At 42.2% G+C, this 22,665-nt stretch overlaps 2 protein-coding genes across 2 annotated transcripts; one reads left to right on the top strand and one right to left on the bottom strand.

Moving 5' to 3' along the window:
• Positions 1 to 8,190: 8,190 nt before the first annotated feature.
• On the bottom strand, positions 8,191 to 9,969 carry LOC117306704 (neurofilament medium polypeptide-like). Its single transcript, XM_033791184.1, has 2 exons — positions 9,779 to 9,969; positions 8,191 to 8,713 (listed from the first exon to the last, which is right to left on the bottom strand). Exons 1-2 carry the CDS (start codon positions 9,967 to 9,969, stop codon positions 8,191 to 8,193), a joined length of 714 nt encoding a protein of 237 aa, XP_033647075.1.
• Positions 9,970 to 16,435: 6,466 nt separating this feature from the next.
• On the top strand, positions 16,436 to 18,173 carry LOC117306705 (the record flags this gene model as incomplete). Its single annotated transcript, XM_033791185.1, is given in 2 exon segments — positions 16,436 to 17,498; positions 18,087 to 18,173. Coding segments are annotated over 2 exon segments (1,111 nt in total), but the record flags the coding sequence as incomplete, so codon positions are not given.
• Positions 18,174 to 22,665: the final 4,492 nt, after the last annotated feature.

The raw sequence follows: 22,665 nt of genomic DNA, 5'->3' as shown, positions 1-22,665 counted from the left end.
TCTTTTTCGGGTGGCTTTATGCTCCCGCATCATGTGCTGTTGCTGAAAACTGAATTGCTTGAATACTTTCGTGCATTGGGGACAACCAGCCTTCTCCTTTCGCTCTTCACAGCCAGATCCCTGTCCCTCCCGGCGTTTTTCCATCTTTCTTCTAGGTCTATACTCGTTAGCTGACTGTTTTCTACGATGTCGTATCGATAATGTGTAACTTGCAACTGTCATGCGCTACACAATTTGTTACATATCTCTCATGCGCATCACATCGGATGATCTCTAGCTGCGCGCACCCTGAAAATCTTCTCCTTCATACTTGCCGCCAATTTTTCGTGACGTCACTAATTTGGTGCGCTTTCGTCTGCCGGGCTTCCATAGCTTTAATAGCTCTCGCATCAATGTTCTCAATTTAACTCGACTCCTTTAAGAGTAGCCTTTTTTTTTTTTTTTCTTTTTTTCTGTATTTTTAGGGCAATAAATAATTTCTTTAATAAGCCAATAGTGATGCAAACGTCCATTTTATTCATGGATGTATCAACTGCGAATGTCTCTTTCCTCTTATTTAATCTTTTTGGAAGATGATCCTTAAATGAGTACTTCTTTTACTCGTTTGTCTTCACTTTTCAAGGTTCTATCTGTTTTCTGTATAAATTTCACACTGCAACCCAGCTATGCTGGACTCTTCATTGCGGTCTCTCCGCAAAATAACGTATGGGGGCGCCCTCCATATAACTTCCACTCACTCCTTGCGTGCATTGCACATAGCAAGCACGAGTAGTTTCACCACGTCCAGCTTAACCCAAAGGTTCATTACGTATATGATGACTGCGACACTTTCTCTCAGGCTTTGAAAACTTGTTCCTGGCCAGGGACCAATTATCTTTCCCAAAATATGTGTTTCTCATCCAATAACTCGTTGAGTCTTGACATCTCTTTCAATGCTTTTCCACTTTTAACTTAGTAACCCCCCTTTCTCTTGCAATAACTCATTGATTATTCTCTTCCTTCCGGCTTGTTATCCGCGTTGTTTTACCATCTGTCTCTGTATCTCGCCGGTGGCCGCCTCTCTCTGTGACTGCGACGCGCCTCGCAATTGTCTTGTTCCAGTCCCTCATCTTTCTCGAGGTTGTCCAACTGGTTTCTCTGCTGGCAAGGCTTCTCTTTATTAGTCTTCGCCGTCGTCTCAGTGGTTTCTCTGTCTTGACTTAGACTTTCACTTTCATCAGTCTTTTCCGTCATCTCCAAGGTTTCTTTATCTTGATGTCGATTGTCACGAGTATCTTGCCGTCGTTCTGTACCATTTTCATCTCCATCCCCGTTGCTGGAGTTCGTGCCCTTGCCGTGTCTTGATACCACGTTGGCGCATTCTCTCCAGTGTAAGGTTTCAGTCTGTTGTAGTGTACAATTCTTGGCTTCCCCTTTGCCCCCTTCTGAATTCGGTAGGTGACGTCACTCATACACGTTGTTACCACATATGGTCCATCCGGTAATTGGAACTTGGGGCAATGACCTCGTTTTCGTTTTGGGTTGTACAGCCATACTATGTCTCCTTTGCTGTATCCCCCATGGTCTGCTTTGTGGTCATAGTTGCGTTTATGTCTGTCACTTGCAATTTGAAGGTGTTCTCGTCGTATTGATGGACTTGCTCCATACATTCCTGGCGACGAACGACATATTCAACTTGATTTTCTTGCTGGTCATCTTTCGGTCTCTCCATTAGTAAATCGACCGGCAAGGTTGCCTCTCTTCCCATCATCATCTCATTGGGTGTGTAGCCGGTTGTTTCGTGATCAGCAGATCTATAAGCCATCATGACATATGGCAAATAGATATCCCAGTCTCTCTGATCTTGTCTACGAACATGGCTAGCATCCCTTCTATAGTTCTATTTGCCCTCTCTAATATCCCGTCCGATTGAGGATGCAGTGCCGATGTTCTTGTTTTATCAATGGCAAGTAAATTGCATATTTCTTTGAAAAGGTGAGACTCAAAGTCTCTCCCTTGATCTGTATGTAGCTGCATCGGGACGCCATATCTGCAGACGAACTGTTCAACAAAAACCGTCGCTATGGTAGCGGCTTCTTGATTCGGTATTGCATAGGCCTCGGTCCACTTTGTGAAGTAGTCACCTATAACCAAAATATATCGGTTGTCTCGATCAGTCTGGGGTAGTGGACCCAACACATCCATGGCAACTCTTTCCATGGGTACTCCTACGTTATAGGTTTTCATCGGGCCTCGGCGGGTCTTGTTTGGAGACTTTCTTGATGCACACTTGTCGCATGTTGAGACGATGAGATTCACATCTCGTTGCCATCTGTTCAAGTAATACCTGCTTCTGACTCTGCCCCTTGTCTTGTTTTGTCCAAGATGACCACATGTTTTGTCGCTATGTAGTTTTGTTACAAGAGTCTTCCTCAAACTCTTTGGAAGAACAATCTGCCACTGTCACGGTTTCCCATCGTCGGCATAGGACGCCGTCCCGAATGTGCAATCTTTCCCATTTTTATTTCTTTTGCTGTGCTGTATTTCTCCGTCTTGTCACACTGTTTGCATTCATTGGCACAAGGTTTTCTTGACAGACCGTCAGCGTTCCCATGCTGCTTACCAGGACGATGTTGGATATCGAAATCATAGGCGCTCATAAGTTCCAACCATCTTGCCATCTGTCCTTCCGGGTTCTTGAAATTCATTAGCCACCGAATTGCTCCGTGATCTGTCCGGATGAGAAATTTCCTGCCATACAAGTAGTGATGAAAATGTTTGGTGGACGCAACCACTGCGAGTAATTCCTTTCTTGTTACACAATATTGTCTCTCTGCTTTAGCCAAAGATCTGCTGTAGAATGCGATGACTTTCTCATTTCCATCTTGAACTTGTGATAACACTGCCCCTACTCCTTGATTACTTGCATCTGTGTCTAAGATGAAGGTTTCGTCACGTGAAGGGTCCACCAGTATTGGAGTGGTTGTCAGATCCCTCTTGAGTCGTTGAAATGCATCTTCACACTCCTTTGTCCACACAAAATTAATTTGTGTCTTCTCTGTTAGGCGGTGCAGAGGTCTTGCAATTTCAGCAAAATTTCTGACGAATCGTCTGTAATATGAGCAAAGTCCTAGAAAGCTCCGAACTTCAGTCACTGTTCTGGGGGTGGGCCATTTATCAACTGCCTCTGTCTTGACCGCATCTGTCTGTATACCTTGACTTGAGACGACATGTCCCAAAAATGTCACTCTCTCCTGAAAGAGATGACACTTCTTTGGACTCAACTTAAGGCCAGCTGTCCTCGCGTCAGTACTTCTTGTAATCTTTGAAGGGCTGCTTGAAAATGATTTCCATAAACGATGACGTCATCAATGTAGAGTAAGCAGGTCTGCCATTGAAGTCCGGAGAGCACTCGTTCCATCAGGCGTTCAAAGGTTGCGGGCGCATTACATAAACCAAAGGGCATCACCTTGACTTTGGTAATGAAAGCAGTTTTCTCCTTATCTTTCTGTGCCATCTCCACTTGCCAGTACCCACTTGCCAAATCCAGCGTTGAGAACCACTGAGACCCGGATAGTGTGTCCAGTGAGTCGACGATTCTTGGTAAAGGATAAGAGTCTTTGATGGTTGAGGCATTTAGTTTTCGTGATTCCACACAAAATCTTGTTGATCCATCCTTTTTCTTGACTAAAACGATGGGCGAAGCCCAGGGGCTTGACGATGGTTCGATCACCCCTCGCTTTAACATCTTGTCGATTTCTTCTTTGGCTACATCTTTGATGTATTGGAAGTCTCCTGGATGGTTGTCTGATCGGACGTGCCTCACCAGTACTTATCTCGTGCTTGACAATTGAGGTCTTTCCCAGATCACTTGAGTCTTTTGCGAAAACATCTTGAAACGTCGTCAAGACTCTTGATAATTGCATCTTTTGACTTGGATTTAGTCTTTCACCACTGATCTTGAACAATTCGGTCAAGTGCTCTGGAATTTCTTTTTCTGACGCTTGCTTGTTCTCTTGTAATATAGTTACACGACGGCCCTCTTTTTCTTGCACGATTTCACCACTCTCTACGGGTTCACACGTGGCTAACACTGCACCCTGGTAGATTATTATAGCTTCATCTTTAAGATTGAGAACTCTGATCGGTACCAATTCTTGTTGGACATCAACCAAGGTTTTGGCAACCATGACCTCGTGATTCCTGACGAATCTCGGCTCAGGTTCAACAATGCCAAACTTTGAATTTCTATTTCTGTGTTTCAGCTTGCCAGGTAGCAATATCTCTTCTCCTGCTTTGATTGTAATAGTTCGGTCGGCTATCACTCGGGTGCACTTTTCAGCAGACGCCCGGTAAACATGACATCTCACTTGCTGTCCTCCAATCTGCATTTCACCTTTCCCCAAATTCAGTGTACAGTCGTACGTTTCAAGGAAGTCGTAGCCCAGAATTCCCTCAGGCTCGATGTCAGCAAGGTATACGTCTCGACTAGCTTGAGTCGTCCTTGTCCCAAACAAGGAGCAAGTTCTCCATTGGCCATGGCTACTTTGACGTTAGTCGAATCTAGTCTTGGTCTTGAACTTTCGGAAATCTTGTAATACATATCTGGGCGGATGATAGTCAAGCTTGCCCCAGTATCCACTAGAAAGTTTACTTGAACGCCTTCAACTCGAACAGTTACTTCTATGCCTTGATTAATTACTGCACGCTTTACCGATGGGGGTTTGCTTTCTTTTGGTCCGTCTGTCCTTAGTTTCCCAGCCGACCGTTGGACCTCGAAATCGGCTGCTGTCCGTTTCCCTGCTGCATTGCTTGTTGGCCCAGATTATTGTTGTATCTGTAAGAATTCTGTCTTGGGTGCGGACACTCACGTGCAAAATGTCCTAATCCGTTGCAATTCCAACATGCAGGGGGTCCTCTATTGTTTCTTTCATGGTGCCTCCAGTTCGGTCCATCTTGCCTGTACTGGTTCTTTGCTTGGTTGCGTTGGCCATATGCCGGTGATGACGTCACTTTATCGGTCTGGGTTAACCCACCCCTCTTTATGCCCACTGGTCATGTTCTTTAAAGCCTTGGTGAGAGCGCCAAGTTCATCAGACAGTGAGAGAATCTTGCCTTGTATGTCTTTCATTTCTTTACTTTGCTCCGATTCTTTGTCTTGTTCTGGTACGATAACTCTTGCCATTTTCCGAGTTACTCCACGCTGGCGATCAGCCGCCTGGAAAGCCTCTAGCTCTACTGCTATGCGGACAGCATCAGCCAGAGTCCCTGGTTTAGATTGGAATACTCGCCATCTTATCTCACCATCAGGCAGAGCGTCGATAAAATGCTCTTGAGACAAAGTTTCTTGTAAAACGTACGTAGCTGATGGGTACGCAAGCCGTGTGAGTCGTCTAATTGCTTGAGCCAACTCAGGCAATGTTTCTTCCCTCTTTCGCTGTCTGTTCTTTAACTGCACTCGAAATAATTCTTTCTGATTATCTGAGCCGAATCTATTATTCAAGGCGGTTACCAAAGCTGTGTAATCATGACGGCTGTCATCATCCAAGTCACCCAAAACACCCTGCGCTGAACCTCTTAAATTGGCTGCGAGATACATAGCCTTTACTTCATCACCCCAGCCATTCATTTCAGAAAGCATTTCAAATTGAACAGCATAGTCGTTCCAACAACTGGATCCATCATAGCTTGTAGGCTTTATCTTTATCTTTGCATCACAAACTCTATTTCCTTGCTTTTCTGTTTGAGCCTTGTTACACTGTGCTTTGTATTCTTTTACTTGTTCTCTTTCTTCGTTGGCGCCATCCAACCTCTCTGAAGGGTTTCACATTCTGCCTTCATTTTGTCTAGAACTGCTTGTCTCTGTTTAATTAATTTCTTTTCCGGAGAATTATCACTTGAAGTTGACTCTGATAATCTTGAATCACCGCTCTCTGTAATCTTTATTTCATCACTAGAACTTGCTGGAAATATTACTTTCATCTTCCCCTGAAACTTCACCTAAAAAGGATTCGTTCTGGATCTCTTGTTGTACTGGACTTTCCATCTTTATAAATTTCTCTTTTCGTCACTTTTAAACTCTTTAATTCTCTTTTCTTGATTCGAAGTTCTTTAATTCACCAGCACCAGTCTTGAGATCCCACCGCTGCCACCAAAATGTAACGATTCCGGAGTGGGGTATGGTTCTTATGAATTTAACCAAGCCGCCACTCTGGAATCTGAAGAAGCCACAGGGGAAGGATGAAACATAATGTTGGGGGATTGTCCTTAAAATTCTTCGGATGGGGCACATCGAAATAAATCAACTGTTTCAAACAGAGGGTTGACATTAACCGCAAGGAACTAAACAGTGTGTATTTTATTTAATCATACATGTTCAATCACAAAATGTACATAGCGCCCTCTCTTGATTTAACCGGTATTAACTTAAGGTAATCTGCAATCAACCAGTTCGCTGGTTCATCATTCGCACGTAGTCGTAAACATGGTAGCGTGGCTGCTCGTGTTGTAGTAATTATCTAATGAGATTCGCCAATAAAGTGAGTAGCATCGTTTGCGTGTGTGTGTGTTCTTGAATGGTCTTGAGGTCTTTAGTGGCGATCTCTAGTCTGGAAGCGACTGAGCCCCCTCTGGTTGGTTTTCGCAGCTTTCCTAAGCCAGAGAACTGATTGGTTAATTTATAAGCGTGAAGAAGACAATGTAAACACATTTTGGTAGCGTGCGCGCTAGCAGTTTGTAAGCGTGCGCGTAAAGCGCACGCGAACGCACAGTCCATACGCACAACTAAATGTGTGAACACTTAATTTACATCAATACTAACGCGCTTTACATCAATACTAACTCTACTAATTTCATGTGTTTCTTTTTAATCTACTGTCATAACCAGTTGTAATATTTTCAATCGAATAAACTCTTTACAGAATCAATCATTACCAAAAAAAAATGTATCATGTGTCACTTGTCACTGAGCGCTAGCTGCTGACCGTAGTGTCAGTCAGTCTGCGGTATTTAATTTCAATTGAACTTGAAGTAAATAATTTATTCATACGGCAAGGCTAGCAAGAACTAGCCAGGAGCAGTATATATATCACTAGCACTACCACTAGCACAGCGTAGCACTTAGCATGCCGTCGTTCCAGTTCCTAGTTTTTATCAATCACCCCATCAGTACAGTCAGATTATTTTATTTAAGTCTTATCCTCACAACATTTTACCAAACTGTAATAAAAAATGAATTTACCTCTCTGAGGACAAATCTACACAATAACAAAAAGCTTTGATGCTACGAAGTCCCAAAACACATCACCAATGGGGGCAGCCATCTTTTATTGTTTCACTGGCTCCCTGTGTATATCGCTGTATAATCATAATGTAGCATCTATAATTATACGCGCAGTTGCGCGTACACCATGGAACTGGGTCACTGAAGTTTTAGCTCCGAACAAACAAAGAGCTCAATTCTGCAAAATTCAACAAGGTCAGTCATAATACTAGCTAGCTCAAAAGCGCGGCGGTTCAAATGTCATAATTACAAATCTCGTCTGTTCTATTCCATATGACTCAATGCTAAAATAGTGTTTGACAAGGAGACGATTAAATTAAGAAAGCTACTTATTTCAAACCATCGTTACCATTCCAAATCCTAACTCAATGAAGGATGCATTTTCGGGTACAAATCGTAATAGTGTTGCTAAATATTTCATACGTGTAGCGTTAGTGTGTGGGTCTGAACGAAACACACTAAACACAATATTATTTTTTTTTTTTATCGTTACGTTAACACTAACACTAGTTTAGTATTTGCAACAAATGTTAACGTAGCCTTGATTTTAGGCACAAAAAAAAAAAACTCACCGAAAAGAACAATAAATCTACCTTCACATAGGCTAGGTTAGTTGTTTGGAATGAAATGGCAGGCTGACAAAATAAAAACGGTGATCAAACTCAGAAAATGTTCATTGTTCGTGTGTGGATTCCGTTGTGGTGGCCGGCGTAGGTGCACTCGAACTGCGGGCATATCCCACTTGCCATTGGGGCCTGCCGAAGGCTGCGTTGGCCGGGAGGAGGTATTCGTTGAACCGCACCGAGTAAATCTTCCCATCTGGAAAATGGGCTGACTCCACCACCTGCCGGAAGATCACCCCGTGGTCAAGCTGGTGCAGCTCATTGTGCCTGACCTTCCGAAGATTCCGTGCAGCTACCCTCGCCATCTCAACTTCTGCGCCGCGATTGACCGTGGCGAGCCAGTGCGTAGCTGTGACTGTGCCTCCTGTGGGCCCGGGGTAACGACGGACGCGGGGCACCGGGGCTGTGACGGTGGGGGCTGATGTTGGAACCATTCTGTGTATTTTGATCCCTCTTCTTCGGGAGCGTCGGGCTCATCGGTGGGGTCGTCGGCGGCGAATGGGCTGTGGCTGTGTCTTGAGATGTCTTGAGCTCCGGAAATAGTTCTCGATCCGGAGTCTTTGGAGCATGGGGAATCAAGGGAGATGGTACCGTGATAGCAGCTGGCGGGGAATGAGGGTCCGGTTGTGGTGAGGCGACCTGTGGTGATGGCGTTCTCGAGAACGGAGACAGGGGAGGTAGTGCTATGACGGATGGTGTCATCATCTCCAGAATTTCTCGCAGCTTCTTCTTGTTTTCTTTTTCCCTTTCGCCTTTGACATCCGGTCTTCCTTGTTGTTTGCCTTCTTCATCTTGTCTGCTTTCTTCTCTGTCATCACCACCTTGGTCCCTTTATTGTCTTTCATCTTTTTCGTCTTGATTCTTGTTCTGCAGTCTTTCGGGTGGACTTTATGCTCCCGCATCATGTGCTGTTGCTAAAACTGAATTGCTTGAATACTTTCGTGCATTGGGGACAACCAGCCTTCTCCTTTCGCTCTTCACAGCCAGATCCCTGTCCCTCCCGGCGTTTTTCCATCTTTCTTCTAGGTCTATACTCGTTAGCTGACTGTTTTCTACGATGTATCGATAATGTGTAACTTGCAACTGTCATGCGCTACACAATTTGTTACATATCTCTCATGCGCATCACATCGGATGATCTCTAGCTGCGCGCACCCTGAAAATCTTCTCCTTCATACTTGCCGCCAATTTTTCGTGACGTCACTAATTTGGTGCGCTTTCTCGTCTGCCGGGCTTCCATAGCTTTAATAGCTCTCGCATCAATGTTCTCAATTTAACTCGACTCCTTTAAGAGTAGCTTTTTTTTTCTTTCTTTTTTTCTGTATTTTTAGGGCAATAACTAATTTCTTTAATAAGCCAATAGTGATGCAAACGTCCATTTTCTTCATGGATGTATCAACTGCGATGTCTCTTTCCTCTTATTTAAGTCTTTTTGGAAGATGATCCTTAAATGAGTACTTCTTTTACCTCGTTTGTCTTCACTTTTCAAGTTCTATCTGTTTTCTGTATAAATTTCACAATGCAACCCAGCTATGCTGGACTCTTCATTGCGGTCTCTCCGCAAAATAACGTATGGGGGCGCCCTCCATATAACTTCCACTCACTCCTTGCGTGCATTGCACCTAGCAAGCACGAGTAGTTTCACCACGTCCAGCTTAACCCAAAGGTTCATTACGTATATTGATGACTGCGACACTTTCTCTCAGGCTTTGAAAACTTGTTCCTGCCAGGGACCAATATCTTTCCCAAAATATGTGTTTCTTCATCCAATAACTCGTTGGAGTCTTGACATCTCTTTCAATGCTTTTCCACTTTTAACTTAGTAACCCCCCTTTCTCTTGCAATAACTCATTGATTATTCTCTTCCTTCCGGCTTGTTATCCGCGTGTTTTACCATCTGTCTCTGTATCTCGCCGGTGGCCGCCTCTCTCTGTGACTGCGACGCGCCTCGCAATTGTCTTGTTCCAGTCCCTCATCTTTCTCGAGGTTGTCCAACTGGTTTCTCTGCTGGCAAGGCTTCTCTTTATTAGTCTTCGCCGTCGTCTCAGTGGTTTCTCTGTCTTGACTTAGACTTTCACTGTTCATCAGTCTTTTCCGTCATCTCCAAGGTTTCTTTATCTTGATGTCGATTGTCACGAGTATCTTGCCGTCGTTCTGTACCATTTTCATCTCCATCCCCGTTGCTGGAGTTCGTGCCCTTGCCGTGTCTTGATACCACGTTGGCGCATTCTCTCCAGTGTAAGGTTTCAGTCTGTTGTAGTGTACAATTCTTGGCTTCCCCTTTGCCCCCTTCTGAATTCGGTAGGTGACGTCACTCATACACGTTGTTACCACATATGGTCCATCCCACGGTAATTGGAACTTGGGGCAATGACCTCGTTTTCGTTTTGGGTTGTACAGCCATACTATGTCTCCTTTGCTGTATCCCCCATGGTCTGCTTTGTGGTCATAGTTGCGTTTATGTCTGTCACTTGCAATTTGAAGGTGTTCTCGTGCGTATTGATGGACTTGCTCCATACATTCCTGGCGACGAGCGACATATTCAACTTGATTTTCTTGCTGGTCATCTTTCGGTCTCTCCATTAGTAAATCGACCGGCAAGGTTGCCTCTCTTCCCATCATCATCTCATTGGGTGTGTAGCCGGTTGTTTCGTGATCAGCAGATCTATAAGCCATCATGACATATGGCAAATAGATATCCCAGTCTCTCTGATCTTGTCTACGAACATGGCTAAAATCCCTTCTATAGTTCTATTTGCCCTCTCTATCATCCCGTCCGATTGAGGATGCAGTGCCGATGTTCTTGTTTTATCAATGGCAAGTAAATTGCATATTTCTTTGAAAAGGTGAGACTCAAAGTTTCTCCCTTGGTCTGTATGTAGCTGCATTGGGACGCCATATCTGCAGACGAACTGTTCAACAAAAAACCGTCGCTATGGTAGCGGCTTCTTGATTCGGTATTGCATAGGCCTCGGTCCACTTTGTGAAGTAGTCACCTATAACCAAAATATATCGGTTGTCTCGATCAGTCTGGGGTAGTGGACCCAACACATCCATGGCAACTCTTTCCATGGGTACTCCTACGTTATAGGTTTTCATCGGGCCTCGGCGGGTCTTGTTTGGAGACTTTCTTGATGCACACTTGTCGCATGTTGAGACGATGAGATTCACATCTCGTTGCCATCTGTTCAAGTAATACCTGCTTCTGACTCTGCCCCTTGTCTTGTTTTGTCCAAGATGACCACATGTTTTGTCGCTATGTAGTTTTGTTACAAGAGTCTTCCTCAAACTCTTTGGAAGAACAATCTGCCACTTGATGATATCGCCAGTCACGGTTTCCCATCGTCGGCATAGGACGCCGTCCCGAATGTGCAATCTTTCCCATTGTGCCCAGTAGCTCTTTACTTCTGCACTTTCAGGTGAAACATCAGCCCACCGTGGTCGCTCGGCTGAAGTTTCCTTCCATTGGAGTATCTTGTATACACTCTTGTCTTTTCTTTGTGCGTCTTTAAGTTCTTCTTCCGTTATAAACTGTTCCTCGTCGTTGTTTCTTTCACTTGCTTGCTCTGGAGCACTTGTTGTGACGATTCCACAAAATGGTTGATCAGCAATCTCTACACAAGCGCCATCAACAATTGGTCTTGTACTTTCACTTGTTGTTTTATGATGTCGGGGCTTTCTCATGCTGTACTTTATTTCTTTTGCTGTGCTGTATTTCTCCGTCTTGTCACACTGTTTGCATTCATTGGCACAAGGTTTTCTTGACAGACCGTCAGCGTTCCCATGCTGCTTACCAGGACGATGTTGGATATCGAAATCATAGGCGCTCATAAGTTCCAACCATCTTGCCATCTGTCCTTCCGGGTTCTTGAAATTCATTAGCCACCGAATTGCTCCGTGATCTGTCCGGATGAGAAATTTCCTGCCATACAAGTAGTGATGAAAATGTTTGGTGGACGCAACCACTGCGAGTAATTCCTTTCTTGTTACACAATATTGTCTCTCTGCTTTAGCCAAAGATCTGCTGTAGAATGCGATGACTTTCTCATTTCCATCTTGAACTTGTGATAACACTGCCCCTACTCCTTGATTACTTGCATCTGTGTCTAAGATGAAGGTTTCGTCACGTGAAGGGTCCACCAGTATTGGAGTGGTTGTCAGATCCCTCTTGAGTCGTTGAAATGCATCTTCACACTCCTTTGTCCACACAAAATTAATTTGTGTCTTCTCTGTTAGGCGGTGCAGAGGTCTTGCAATTTCAGCAAAATTTCTGACGAATCGTCTGTAATATGAGCAAAGTCCTAGAAAGCTCCGAACTTCAGTCACTGTTCTGGGGGTGGGCCATTTATCAACTGCCTCTGTCTTGACCGCATCTGTCTGTATACCTTGACTTGAGACGACATGTCCCAAAAATGTCACTCTCTCCTGAAAGAGATGACACTTCTTTGGACTCAACTTAAGGCCAGCTGTCCTCAGTCGCGTCAGTACTTCTTGTAATCTTTGAAGGGCTGCTTGAAAATGATTTCCATAAACGATGACGTCATCAATGTAGAGTAAGCAGGTCTGCCATTGAAGTCCGGAGAGCACTCGTTCCATCAGGCGTTCAAAGGTTGCGGGCGCATTACATAAACCAAAGGGCATCACCTTGACTTTGGTAATGAAAGCAGTTTTCTCCTTATCTTTCTGTGCCATCTCCACTTGCCAGTACCCACTTGCCAAATCCAGCGTTGAGAACCACTGAGACCCGGATAGTGTGTCCAGTGAGTCGTCGATTCTTGGTAAAGGATAAGAGTCTTTGATGGTTGAGGCATTTAGTTTTCGGTAGTCCACACAAAATCTTGTTGATCCATCCTTTTTCTTGACTAAAACGATGGGCGAAGCCCAGGGGCTTGACGATGGTTCGATCACCCCTCGCTTTAACATCTTGTCGATTTCTTCTTTGGCTACATCTTTGATGTATTGGGAGTCTCCTGGATGGTTGTCTGATCGGACGTGCCTCACCAGTACTTATCTCGTGCTTGACAATTGAAGTCTTTCCCAGATCACTTGAGTCTTTTGCGAAAACATCTTGAAACGTCGTCAAGACTCTTGATAATTGCATCTTTTGACTTGGATTTAGTCTTTCACCACTGATCTTGAACAATTCGGTCAAGTGCTCTGGAATTTCTTTTTCTGACGCTTGAGAGAATCTTGCCTTGTATGTCTTTCATTTCTTTACTTTGCTCCGATTCTTTGTCTTGTTCTGGTACGATAACTCTTGCCATTTTCCGAGTTACTCCACGCTGGCGATCAGCCGCCTGGAAAGCCTCTAGCTCTACTGCTATGCGGACAGCATCAGCCAGAGTCCCTGGTTTAGATTGGAATACTCGCCATCTTATCTCACCATCAGGCAGAGCGTTGATAAAATGCTCTTGAGACAAAGTTTCTTGTAAAACGTACGTAGCTGATGGGTACGCAAGCCGTGTGAGTCGTCTAATTGCTTGAGCCAACTCAGGCAATGTTTCTTCCCTCTTTCGCTGTCTGTTCTTTAACTGCACTCGAAATAATTCTTTCTGATTATCTGAGCCGAATCTATTATTCAAGGCGGTTACCAAAGCTGTGTAATCATGACGGCTGTCATCATCCAAGTCACCCAAAACACCCTGCGCTGAACCTCTTAAATTGGCTGCGAGATACATAGCCTTTACTTCATCACCCCAGCCATTCATTTCAGAAAGCATTTCAAATTGAACAGCATAGTCGTTCCAACAACTGGATCCATCATAGCTTGTAGGCTTTATCTTTATCTTTGCATCACAAACTCTATTTCCTTGCTTTTCTGTTTGAGCCTTGTTACACTGTGCTTTGTATTCTTTTACTTGTTCTCTTTCTTCGTTGGCGCCATCCAACTCTCTCTGAAGGGTTTCACATTCTGCCTTCATTTTGTCTAGAACTGCTTGTCTCTGTTTAATTAATTTCTTTTCCGGAGAATTATCACTTGAAGTTTGACTCTGATAATCTTGAATCACCGCTCTCTGTAATCTTTATTTCATCACTAGAACTTGCCGTGGAAATATTACTTTCATCTTCCCCTGAAACTTCACCTAAAAAGGATTCGTTCTGGATCTCTTGTTGTACTGGACTTTCCATCTTTATAAATTTCTCTTTTCGTCACTTTTAAACTCTTTAATTCTCTTTTCTTGATTCGAAGTTCTTTAATTCACCAGCACCAGTTTTGAGATCCCACCGCTGCCACCAAAATGTAACGATTCCGGAGTGGGGTATGGTTCTTATGAATTTAACCAAGCCGCCACTCTGGAATCTGAAGAAGCCACAGGGGAAGGATGAAACATAATATTGGGGGATTGTCCTTAAACTCTTCGGATGGGGCACATCGAAATAAATCAACTGTTTCAAACAGAGGGTTGACATTAACCGCAAGGAACTAAACAGTGTGTATTTTATTTAATCATACATGTTCAATCACAAAATGTACATAGCGCCCTCTCTTGATTTAACTGGTATTAACTTAAGGTAATCTGCAATCAACCAGTTCGCTGGTTCATCATTCGCACGTAGTCGTATACATGGTAGCGTGGCTGCTCGTGTTGTAGTAATTATCTAATGAGATTCGCCAATAAAGTGAGTAGCATCGTTTGCGTGGGTGTGTGTGTTCTTGAATGGTCTTGAGGTCTTGAGTGGCGATCTCTAGTCTGGAAGCGACTGAGCCCCCTCTGGTTGGTTTTCGCAGCTTGCCTAAGCCAGAGAACTGATTGGTTAATTTATAAGCGTGAAGAAGACAATGTAAACACATTTTGGTAGCGTGCGCGCTAGCAGTTTGTAAGCGTGCGCGTAAAGCGCACGCGAACGCACAGTCCATACGCACAACTAAATGTGTGAACACTTAATTTAGCTGAAGTTAAACTTAAAATAATGGTGAATTAGCAAGACATTATAAATAAAGAGATAGCATTTAGGTTGTCTCAACAACTCTATAATTAATTCTACAACGCAAGGCAGTTTTCGCCACACTACGTATGGTTGTCAGAAACAAAGTTACCATGTTGCTTGCGTCTTCCTTCCTCCATGCGTTAACATTGAGGACTGTTCTGCAGAGAGGCACGTTCAGTATTTTTACGACACAAGATTTATTTTAGATGAATGTGGATTTCGAGTTAAATCACGTAAGTTTACAGTTTTAACAGTCTGATTATGATAGTATTATTTTTAGGCTTCATATAACATTATTATTCTGAAAATGGCTCTGAACATAGTGCATAATCAGTGACTTTCCAGACCGTGTTTCTGCAGCATGATCGGTCTTCATCAAACATGGCAGATCTCGCACTGTCACAGCATGTTGAGCAAAGACTCAGTAGTAACATTAGAAAACTAGCAATTGCAGTCATATTTTTGTTCATTTTAGTAGCTTTTCTCACATTTTATACTTTTATGAGATCATTTATGTAGGCCATAACAAGGTATGTGATTGTTTTTGTTATTATTTATGGCTTTCTCTCTGGATGAAGTCTGAATCTGATGAACTTTTCCAACTTTTATTCTAATTAAAATATTATAAAGTAAGCTCATGCTAGCCTAGCATGCCTTAAGAATATGATACTAATTGTGTTATTCAAGTTAAATTAAAAATTTTAGTAATTGTGTATTCCAAACCTTGTCGTTAGAAAAGTAATTCACACTTTAATTTATAAATTAACGCGAGGGTGCAAACTTATATTTATAAATAGGCCTATTTTATGAGTCTTTTAGTTTTAGGTCATGATATAGGCCTAATGTTAGATCATCATGTAGGACTCTGTTTAGCCAATCAGAAGGCATAAACTATCCATTTTGTTAATGTTACTAAGCTTTAAATATTTTCTGAGCACTGCTAAGGTTTCAGGATAAGACATTCTTCCCCCTTGCCCTTTCTAGGCCATTATAAATTTCAAAACATTGATAATTCGATAATTGTCACACATATTTCATACTTCAATTCACAGATTGATGATCACCACCAGATATACATGTAACATGTAGAGATCATGACAGCAGAGTGGATGGCATATTTTTTCTTCCTCTGGGTTCCAGTCGTGCTTGTTTGTATTTTATTTGTATTTCGACAACTGCACAAATTGAAGCATTCCCTGGATCTTAACGGTCACCGGCTATCTCTAGTTTACAACACTCTTTGTAAACATATGGTGTTGTCAATGTCATCAGAAATTTAAATACTGTGCAAGATACCGAATCTGAATTAGAATCCACCACATCAGCAGAGTTTTACACACTTTCTCCTCCTGTTTGATCACAAATCAACACACAAAGGTAAGGGAAGGTATATATTTTTAAAAGTAGCAAGTATGTTTGGAAAAAGGCTTTAATGAGAATGATATATAAATGACGGAATTGTGATCTGGGGAAGAACCATTTTTGTTTTTAGCTGAACTCTTAAGCCCGGTTCCTACTTCACACGAAAGCGAATGCGAAGCGAATTTTCTTGCGTCACAATGGGGAAAACAGCGCGTATTGATTGTTGCGTCACAGAAATTTGCTTCGCTTTTGCGGAAAGCCTAATGCTTCACTGGAATATTTCATTGATCCCAAAAAAATGAAGGAAATCATAGCTGCAGTCCATGATGTAGCTGGGTTTAACCATGAGCAACACACGTTCAGTGTGCCATCATTGTCCCTGAAACTCGGTCACACTCTGAAAAAGTGTGCTATCATCTTGAAAGCACAGGCATTGGAAACTGGGGACAAGGATAAAGAATCACTGGCCGTGAATTTCAAGCAATTGTGTGAGTGCACTTGGGAAGTGCAGGTTTCCACTCATGCTTTAAGAACATTAGGGAATGCCAAGCGAAACAACCCAATGGTGCTCCCGACTAATGCAGATGTTGTTCGGATAACACAGTACTTAAATGATTTTGGTGCAAAGCAACTGAGACTGCTGTGTGATAATGACAGCTTTGACAAAGATGCTTGGAACTTGCTCAGTGAAGTGACCCTTTGCCAGTTGATAATATTCAACAGGCGCCGTCAAGGGGAGGTGTCAAAAATGAAGGTTGATGACTTCATGAAGAAACACAAGGCAAAACCAGATGGGATGTGTTTATTAAGCAAGGTTGAGCAAGGTCTTTGTCAGATGCTAGAAGTTGTTGAAATTGTGGGGAAAAGGGGAAGGACAGTGCCTGTGTTGTTGACTCCAGAAATGACCGAAAAGATGACTGTGCTGTTAGAGAAGAGAGAACATGCAGGGGTAGTAGCAGACAATGACTACATGTTTGCCCGTTCCAATTACCAAAGTTTGGGTTACATCAGAGGGTCAGACTGCCTTCGAAAGCATGCTTCACTAGCTGGTGCAGCCAATCCACAATGCTTGAGGTCAACTAAACTCCGGAAACATATCGCAACTGCTTCCCAGATGCTATCCCTGACAGAACAACAGATGGAGCTTCTGGCTTCATTTATGGGGCATGACCTTCGGGTCCACCGTCAGTACTATCAAGTGCCAGACACTGTGTTAAGAGTGGCAAAACTTTCTAAGCTGTTCATTGCTTTAGAAAAGGGAACTCTACCATCACAGGAGGGCAAAACCCTGGATGATCTTTCCATTGATGATGTAGACTCAGGTAACTATTTGTTTTTATTATGTAGAACATGTAGATCTCACTTAAAACAGTCATTAGCAAACAATTCAAGTTAGATTAAGCGACCTGTACTTTTCTACCAAACCAAAGCAATTTCTGAATAACAAGGAAGCTAAGTAAAAGGTTAATTTAGTTGTTTAATACCCCCGATGCTGATTCCACTACTGAAATTGATTAACATTGCAGGATGGATTGACGGGTTTAGCAGGAGGTATCAATCTTTCGGTTGCATTTTATTTAACAGAGACTAATGGAGCCAGAAAATCACAGCGCTATTATCTATCTGTGTTTGCCCTGACAAATGTGTTCCTTTTCAGAATAACAAGAATGCATTTTCTTTGTTCCTCTATAATTTTGTGCAACACCTTTGAAACTGCATGCAACAGCACTATGATCGAAAATGCATTTATTGATTGATGGTTCATCAAAGTTTTGGTTGCATCTCAATCAACAAAACTGCATTTCAATTTTAGCAAGTCTGTTAATCCATGTTTCAATTCCATTCAATTCAATGCAAAGAACATTTATTTCTATAATTTTTTTTTTGTATTTGTGTGATGTAATTTACAGATGATGCAGACCAGTCCAGTGAGTGTGATGACGATGCTGATGTGGCCTCCCCTGAGACACAACATCAATCATCTAATCCAACTAACAGTAAGTTTGTGTGTGTGGGTGATTGTACAATGTATGCTGTACAAAGAATTTGATGATGTTTTAAGGTTTGTGATGACACCATGTTTTTCTCTGTAATTCATTAATTGCAATAAATTGTTACCCAGCAAATCGGTTCCATTAAGTATTTAAAACATGTTAATGGACAAATCTGTTGAATAGTAATATCTGTTTAAGCTGGAGTGGGACTTCTGACAGGGATCATTTATATCAGTTCCTGAAAAGAAGAGGGAATAGAGGATACAGCTTTTGAGTGGATAGTATAGCAGCACTTATGCTTGCTACACATAAGCCACACCAACCCCACCGTCCTCAAGGTTCAAGGGGTCCGTCTACTCACAAGTAACTACATCTAAAAATATGTGAAGCAGACCTGTTGATCTAACTGTATGTGGCTATATACAAAAACAATAGGGGAAAGATCTGTAAATGAGGGGCCTTATTTGCAACTGCGTTGTATCCTACTTTTTATCACTTTGATTTATCCCTTTTTCCAGGCAACACATATCCATCAATATGTACATACAAAAATGTAACTTTTAATTTTGCTGCAGAATGGAATAGGAAAAACGCCATTCCAGTTCAACCCCAAGCAAGTGGCAGAGAGCATGGAGCAGCAGTCACCGGTAATATTATTTGATCACTTCAGTTCATAGTCACTCACAAGCAAAACTCAAAATGTCATGTTTTATTTTTATTTTTTGTGTTAAGATATTCCTTGGAGATACAAGAATGTTTTATGGTCACAGTGTAATTTTTGTCTGATCCTTCAGGGTGATCAGCTCTTGTTATACCATGGTAATAGATTGTGAAATTTCATTGGTTGAGAACCAATCACGTGATGTGTTACAAAATCGCATGTCCATTAGTCTAGGTTCCTAGACCATTGGTGTTGCGTGGTCACACACAACCAACGTTCCGATTATGCACGGCAAAAACTGTACACGCTTGTAATGAACGAACGCTAGCGGGCGCTCTGTTTCTCTGATTTCCGGATCTCCCCATGTCCTGTGCTCACCAAGGTCTAGGACATTTGCAAATTGAAGGCGTGGCCAGACTATGCAAATGACTCGATTATTCATATCACGTGACGGGTTGAAGATGACTATTCAAACTAGACCGAGTCAAAGGTCAATGTGATAGGCGCGCTATTTTTAATAATCTTTGCTCAAAGAGTAATTCCGTGGTCATTATAGGCCTATTAAAAGGAAAACAGTGAAATTTTAAGTATAGACTACCTATTCAGATTATGGATACGTGACGATTTGAAATCGTAAATAATGGTCAAAAATCGAACGTAAGATTAGCATTCAGAGAGTCCGTGTAACGGACGCTTGTATGGCCCCACGGCGTGGAGCAATCGGAACGTGAAATAAGCCTTGTGGAATATCACGTACCGCCCATGCCGTGTCTCGTGGGGGTTGGAGGTGTTAAATCCCGGGCGCTATGAACTCCCAGCTTGCGGGTGTCGACTCCGTTGTTTCTTATGATCGCAACGTTCCAATATGCTCCATTTTGATTCATGGCCCCCTAATTTCTTTTTGTTATGAGTTTCAGATAATTTTGATGATGTCAAAACATTAGGAATATCGCAACTACCTCCATGGTTATATTGAAAGTGTTATTGTGTGAGTAGCTCAAAAATATTATGAGAATTTTTTATAAAAGGTTGAAATAAAAATAATGCTAAAACAAAATTCCCTCAAAGCATAATTTTGCCAAACAAAGTATTATTTTTTAATTCTGTGAATGAAGAGTTATTTTTGAGGTAATGATTAAACTGGGCAACTAGTGGAATTTATGACCTGACTATTCGCCTCAAATAACTGGGAGTTGAACAGCAGTAGTCGCCACCCGACAAGCAATCAAAATTCGCAATTTCTCATGAGTTGTTCCAAAAGATATTGTTACGACTACATTCCAAAAAATATGATATGGTTACGTTCCAAGCTGCGCAGCTGCTCGGCTACGTTTACGTTCAAAGATACGCTTAGGTCTACATTCCTTCAAGTTACACTATAATATCAAAAGGTATGTTTTCAAGCCCGAGTCAAGCTACGCTTACATTCCAAGATACGCAGCTACGTTTACGTTCCAAGATACGCTTAGGTCTACGTTCCTTCAAGTTACACTATAATATCAAAAGGTACGCTTTCAAGCCCGAGTCAAGCTATGCTTACGTTCAAAGATACGCAGCTACGTTTATGTTCCAAGATGCTACGCTTCAGTCTAAGATATGCTTACGTTCCAAAAGATGTCAACGTTCCAAGCTACACAGCTACTCAGCTGCGCTTACAGATCTGCTTATGTTCCTTCAAGTTACGCTATAATATCAAAAGGTACGCTTTCAATCCCATGTCAAGTTACGCTTACGTTCCAAGATACGCAGCTACGAATTACGTTCCAAGATATGCTTACGCTCCAAAAGATACTGTTACGTTTTAAGCTACGCAGCTACTCAGCTACGCTTATACACTCCAAGATACGTTTAGGTTACGCTACAATATCAAAAAGTACGCTTTCAATCCCGAGTCAAGCTACGCTTACGTTCCAAGATCTGCAGCTACGGTTACGTTTCAAAATACATTCTCACAAAGACGCTTTGAATCCCTCAAGATTTCCTTCCCCCAAGATTAAAAAACTTTCACGGTGAATAACACTACAGGGCCCACCAGTTAATATCTGTTTGGCAGAAAATACTGTACAAAATTTCTTTACTATATTTCAAATTTAATTAAAAATTGGCTGGTAACCAGTTTCTGCTAAGCAATACTATTTTGTGCTAACTATAAATTGTTTAGCCAATACAGGCTTCATCAGTGTGGGCCCTGGCACGTCGGGAGCAACGCCACGATCGCATTTCAAGCTGCATCATGGCAATGCAGTAGTCTGGATCTGGATATTATACATAGAAAGGTTTGTGGTGGTACCGCAAACCTTTCTTTATCGTATTTCCACCATGTGGCAAAGTTTCAAATCCTACTGATCTGGACATTATTATACTCCGATAAAAACATATACCCACACACATGCAGAGTATAGCAAAAGTCATGCAACGCATTACTGCATGCATTTACACTGCATGCACAACACTGATGAATTTTTCATCAGCCAACCGCAATGCAGCCTCTGATTGGCTCCACCGGAAAGTCGGGGGAGATTTGCCGAAAAACAATAAAAAAGTTAAGACCCGTCGTTGCAAATGTCCTAGACCTTGGTGAGCACAGGAAATCAGAGAAACAGAGCGCCCGCTAGCGTTTGTTCATTACAAGCGTGTACAGTTTTTGCCGTGCATAATCGGAACGTTGGTTGTGTGTGACCACGCAACACCAATGGTCTAGGAACCTAGACTACATGTCCATATGCCGGGGAACATGAATGATGTACCTCACTGGGCACATCACCTAGGATCGTGCCGACTTTTTGGTCGTTTCCACCGCCTTGTACAATATTAGGAATAATCCCGGGTAGGAGGTTGTAATTACGCTGGTACTAGGTAAATTTTATCTAAGTTTCTGGGCAATTTGCCATGGGATCAGTGAACCAATTTTTTCACCGAGCGGCCGCCTTTTAGTTAAAATATGTGTTGTTTACAAATTGTTCACCTGACTGTTCGTCTTCTTTTTTAACTGGACCAATTTCAAAAACAATGTTTAAAGATGACATGACCATGGTATAACAAAACAATTGTTGCATGATGTGATGGGGTCCATGGGTTTTGTACACCCTCAGGGGCAAATGGCACCCTCAGCTTTGCCTCAAGTGCCATTTGCCCCCTCGGGTGTACAAAATATCATGGACCCCATCATCAGAGGGTGCAACATTTGTATATTGTAAGAGGGCTGTATGTATAACAACCCTATGTGGTTAAGAGAGAATTAGCCGATAGGGAATCAAATAGTTGTTTTGCCAAAGAAAGTAAAGTGCATCACTGTGGTCTAACCAAGGCATTATCCGTAGCTCAGTGGATCTATTGTTTACTCCAAAAATGCCTTTGATCCATCCAGATTATGTACATGTAGATGGCATGGTGTAAAGTCTGGACTGCGAAGCTACCTTCATCTTGCATATGTTAAAAAAAAAAGTCTTTGAGGTGCAACTTCAGTATTACGACAAAATACAAAATTGGATTTGGGATAAAAGTTTTGTGATACTTTGATACAGGTAAAAATGCTCATTGTACTTGGCTTCACAGGCCACAATGAAATCCTAGTTCAAAAGCAAGTAAAGATGACAGCATTTAAAAATATTTTTCACGATGATTAGTACCAGTACCACTTTTACATAAAGTAAGCTTTAATAATCATCTTTGAATAGTTTCATCTTTTAATAGTCATCACTTCCCATTCTACCATGTCTTTAAACTGTTGGCAGTCAAACTTTGCTCGGATACACTTTGGAGGTCTTGCAATTTTTGTAATCCCTTTAGGTGTAATAATAAGGTTTGTGGTGACACCATGCATGATCTCTCTTT

Source organism: Asterias rubens, unplaced genomic scaffold, assembly GCF_902459465.1.
Source record: "Asterias rubens unplaced genomic scaffold, eAstRub1.3, whole genome shotgun sequence".
In the NCBI taxonomy this organism is placed as follows: Eukaryota; Metazoa; Echinodermata; class Asteroidea; order Forcipulatida; family Asteriidae; genus Asterias; species Asterias rubens.
The sequence above is the reverse complement of the archived record's forward strand: the minus strand, read 5'-3'. Positions and strand labels throughout refer to the sequence as shown.

What these genes read in the sequence shown, in the direction of transcription:
- LOC117306704 (XM_033791184.1), bottom strand. Translation starts at nt 9,969, where the DNA reads ATGAACAGTGAAAGTCTAAGTCAAGACAGAGAAACCACTGAGACGACG. An exon ending in GCGAGATACAGAGACAGATG is followed by an intron (nt 8,714 to 9,778) that starts GTAAAACACGCG and finishes AAGACAATAAAG; the next exon opens with GGACCAAGGTGGTGATGACA.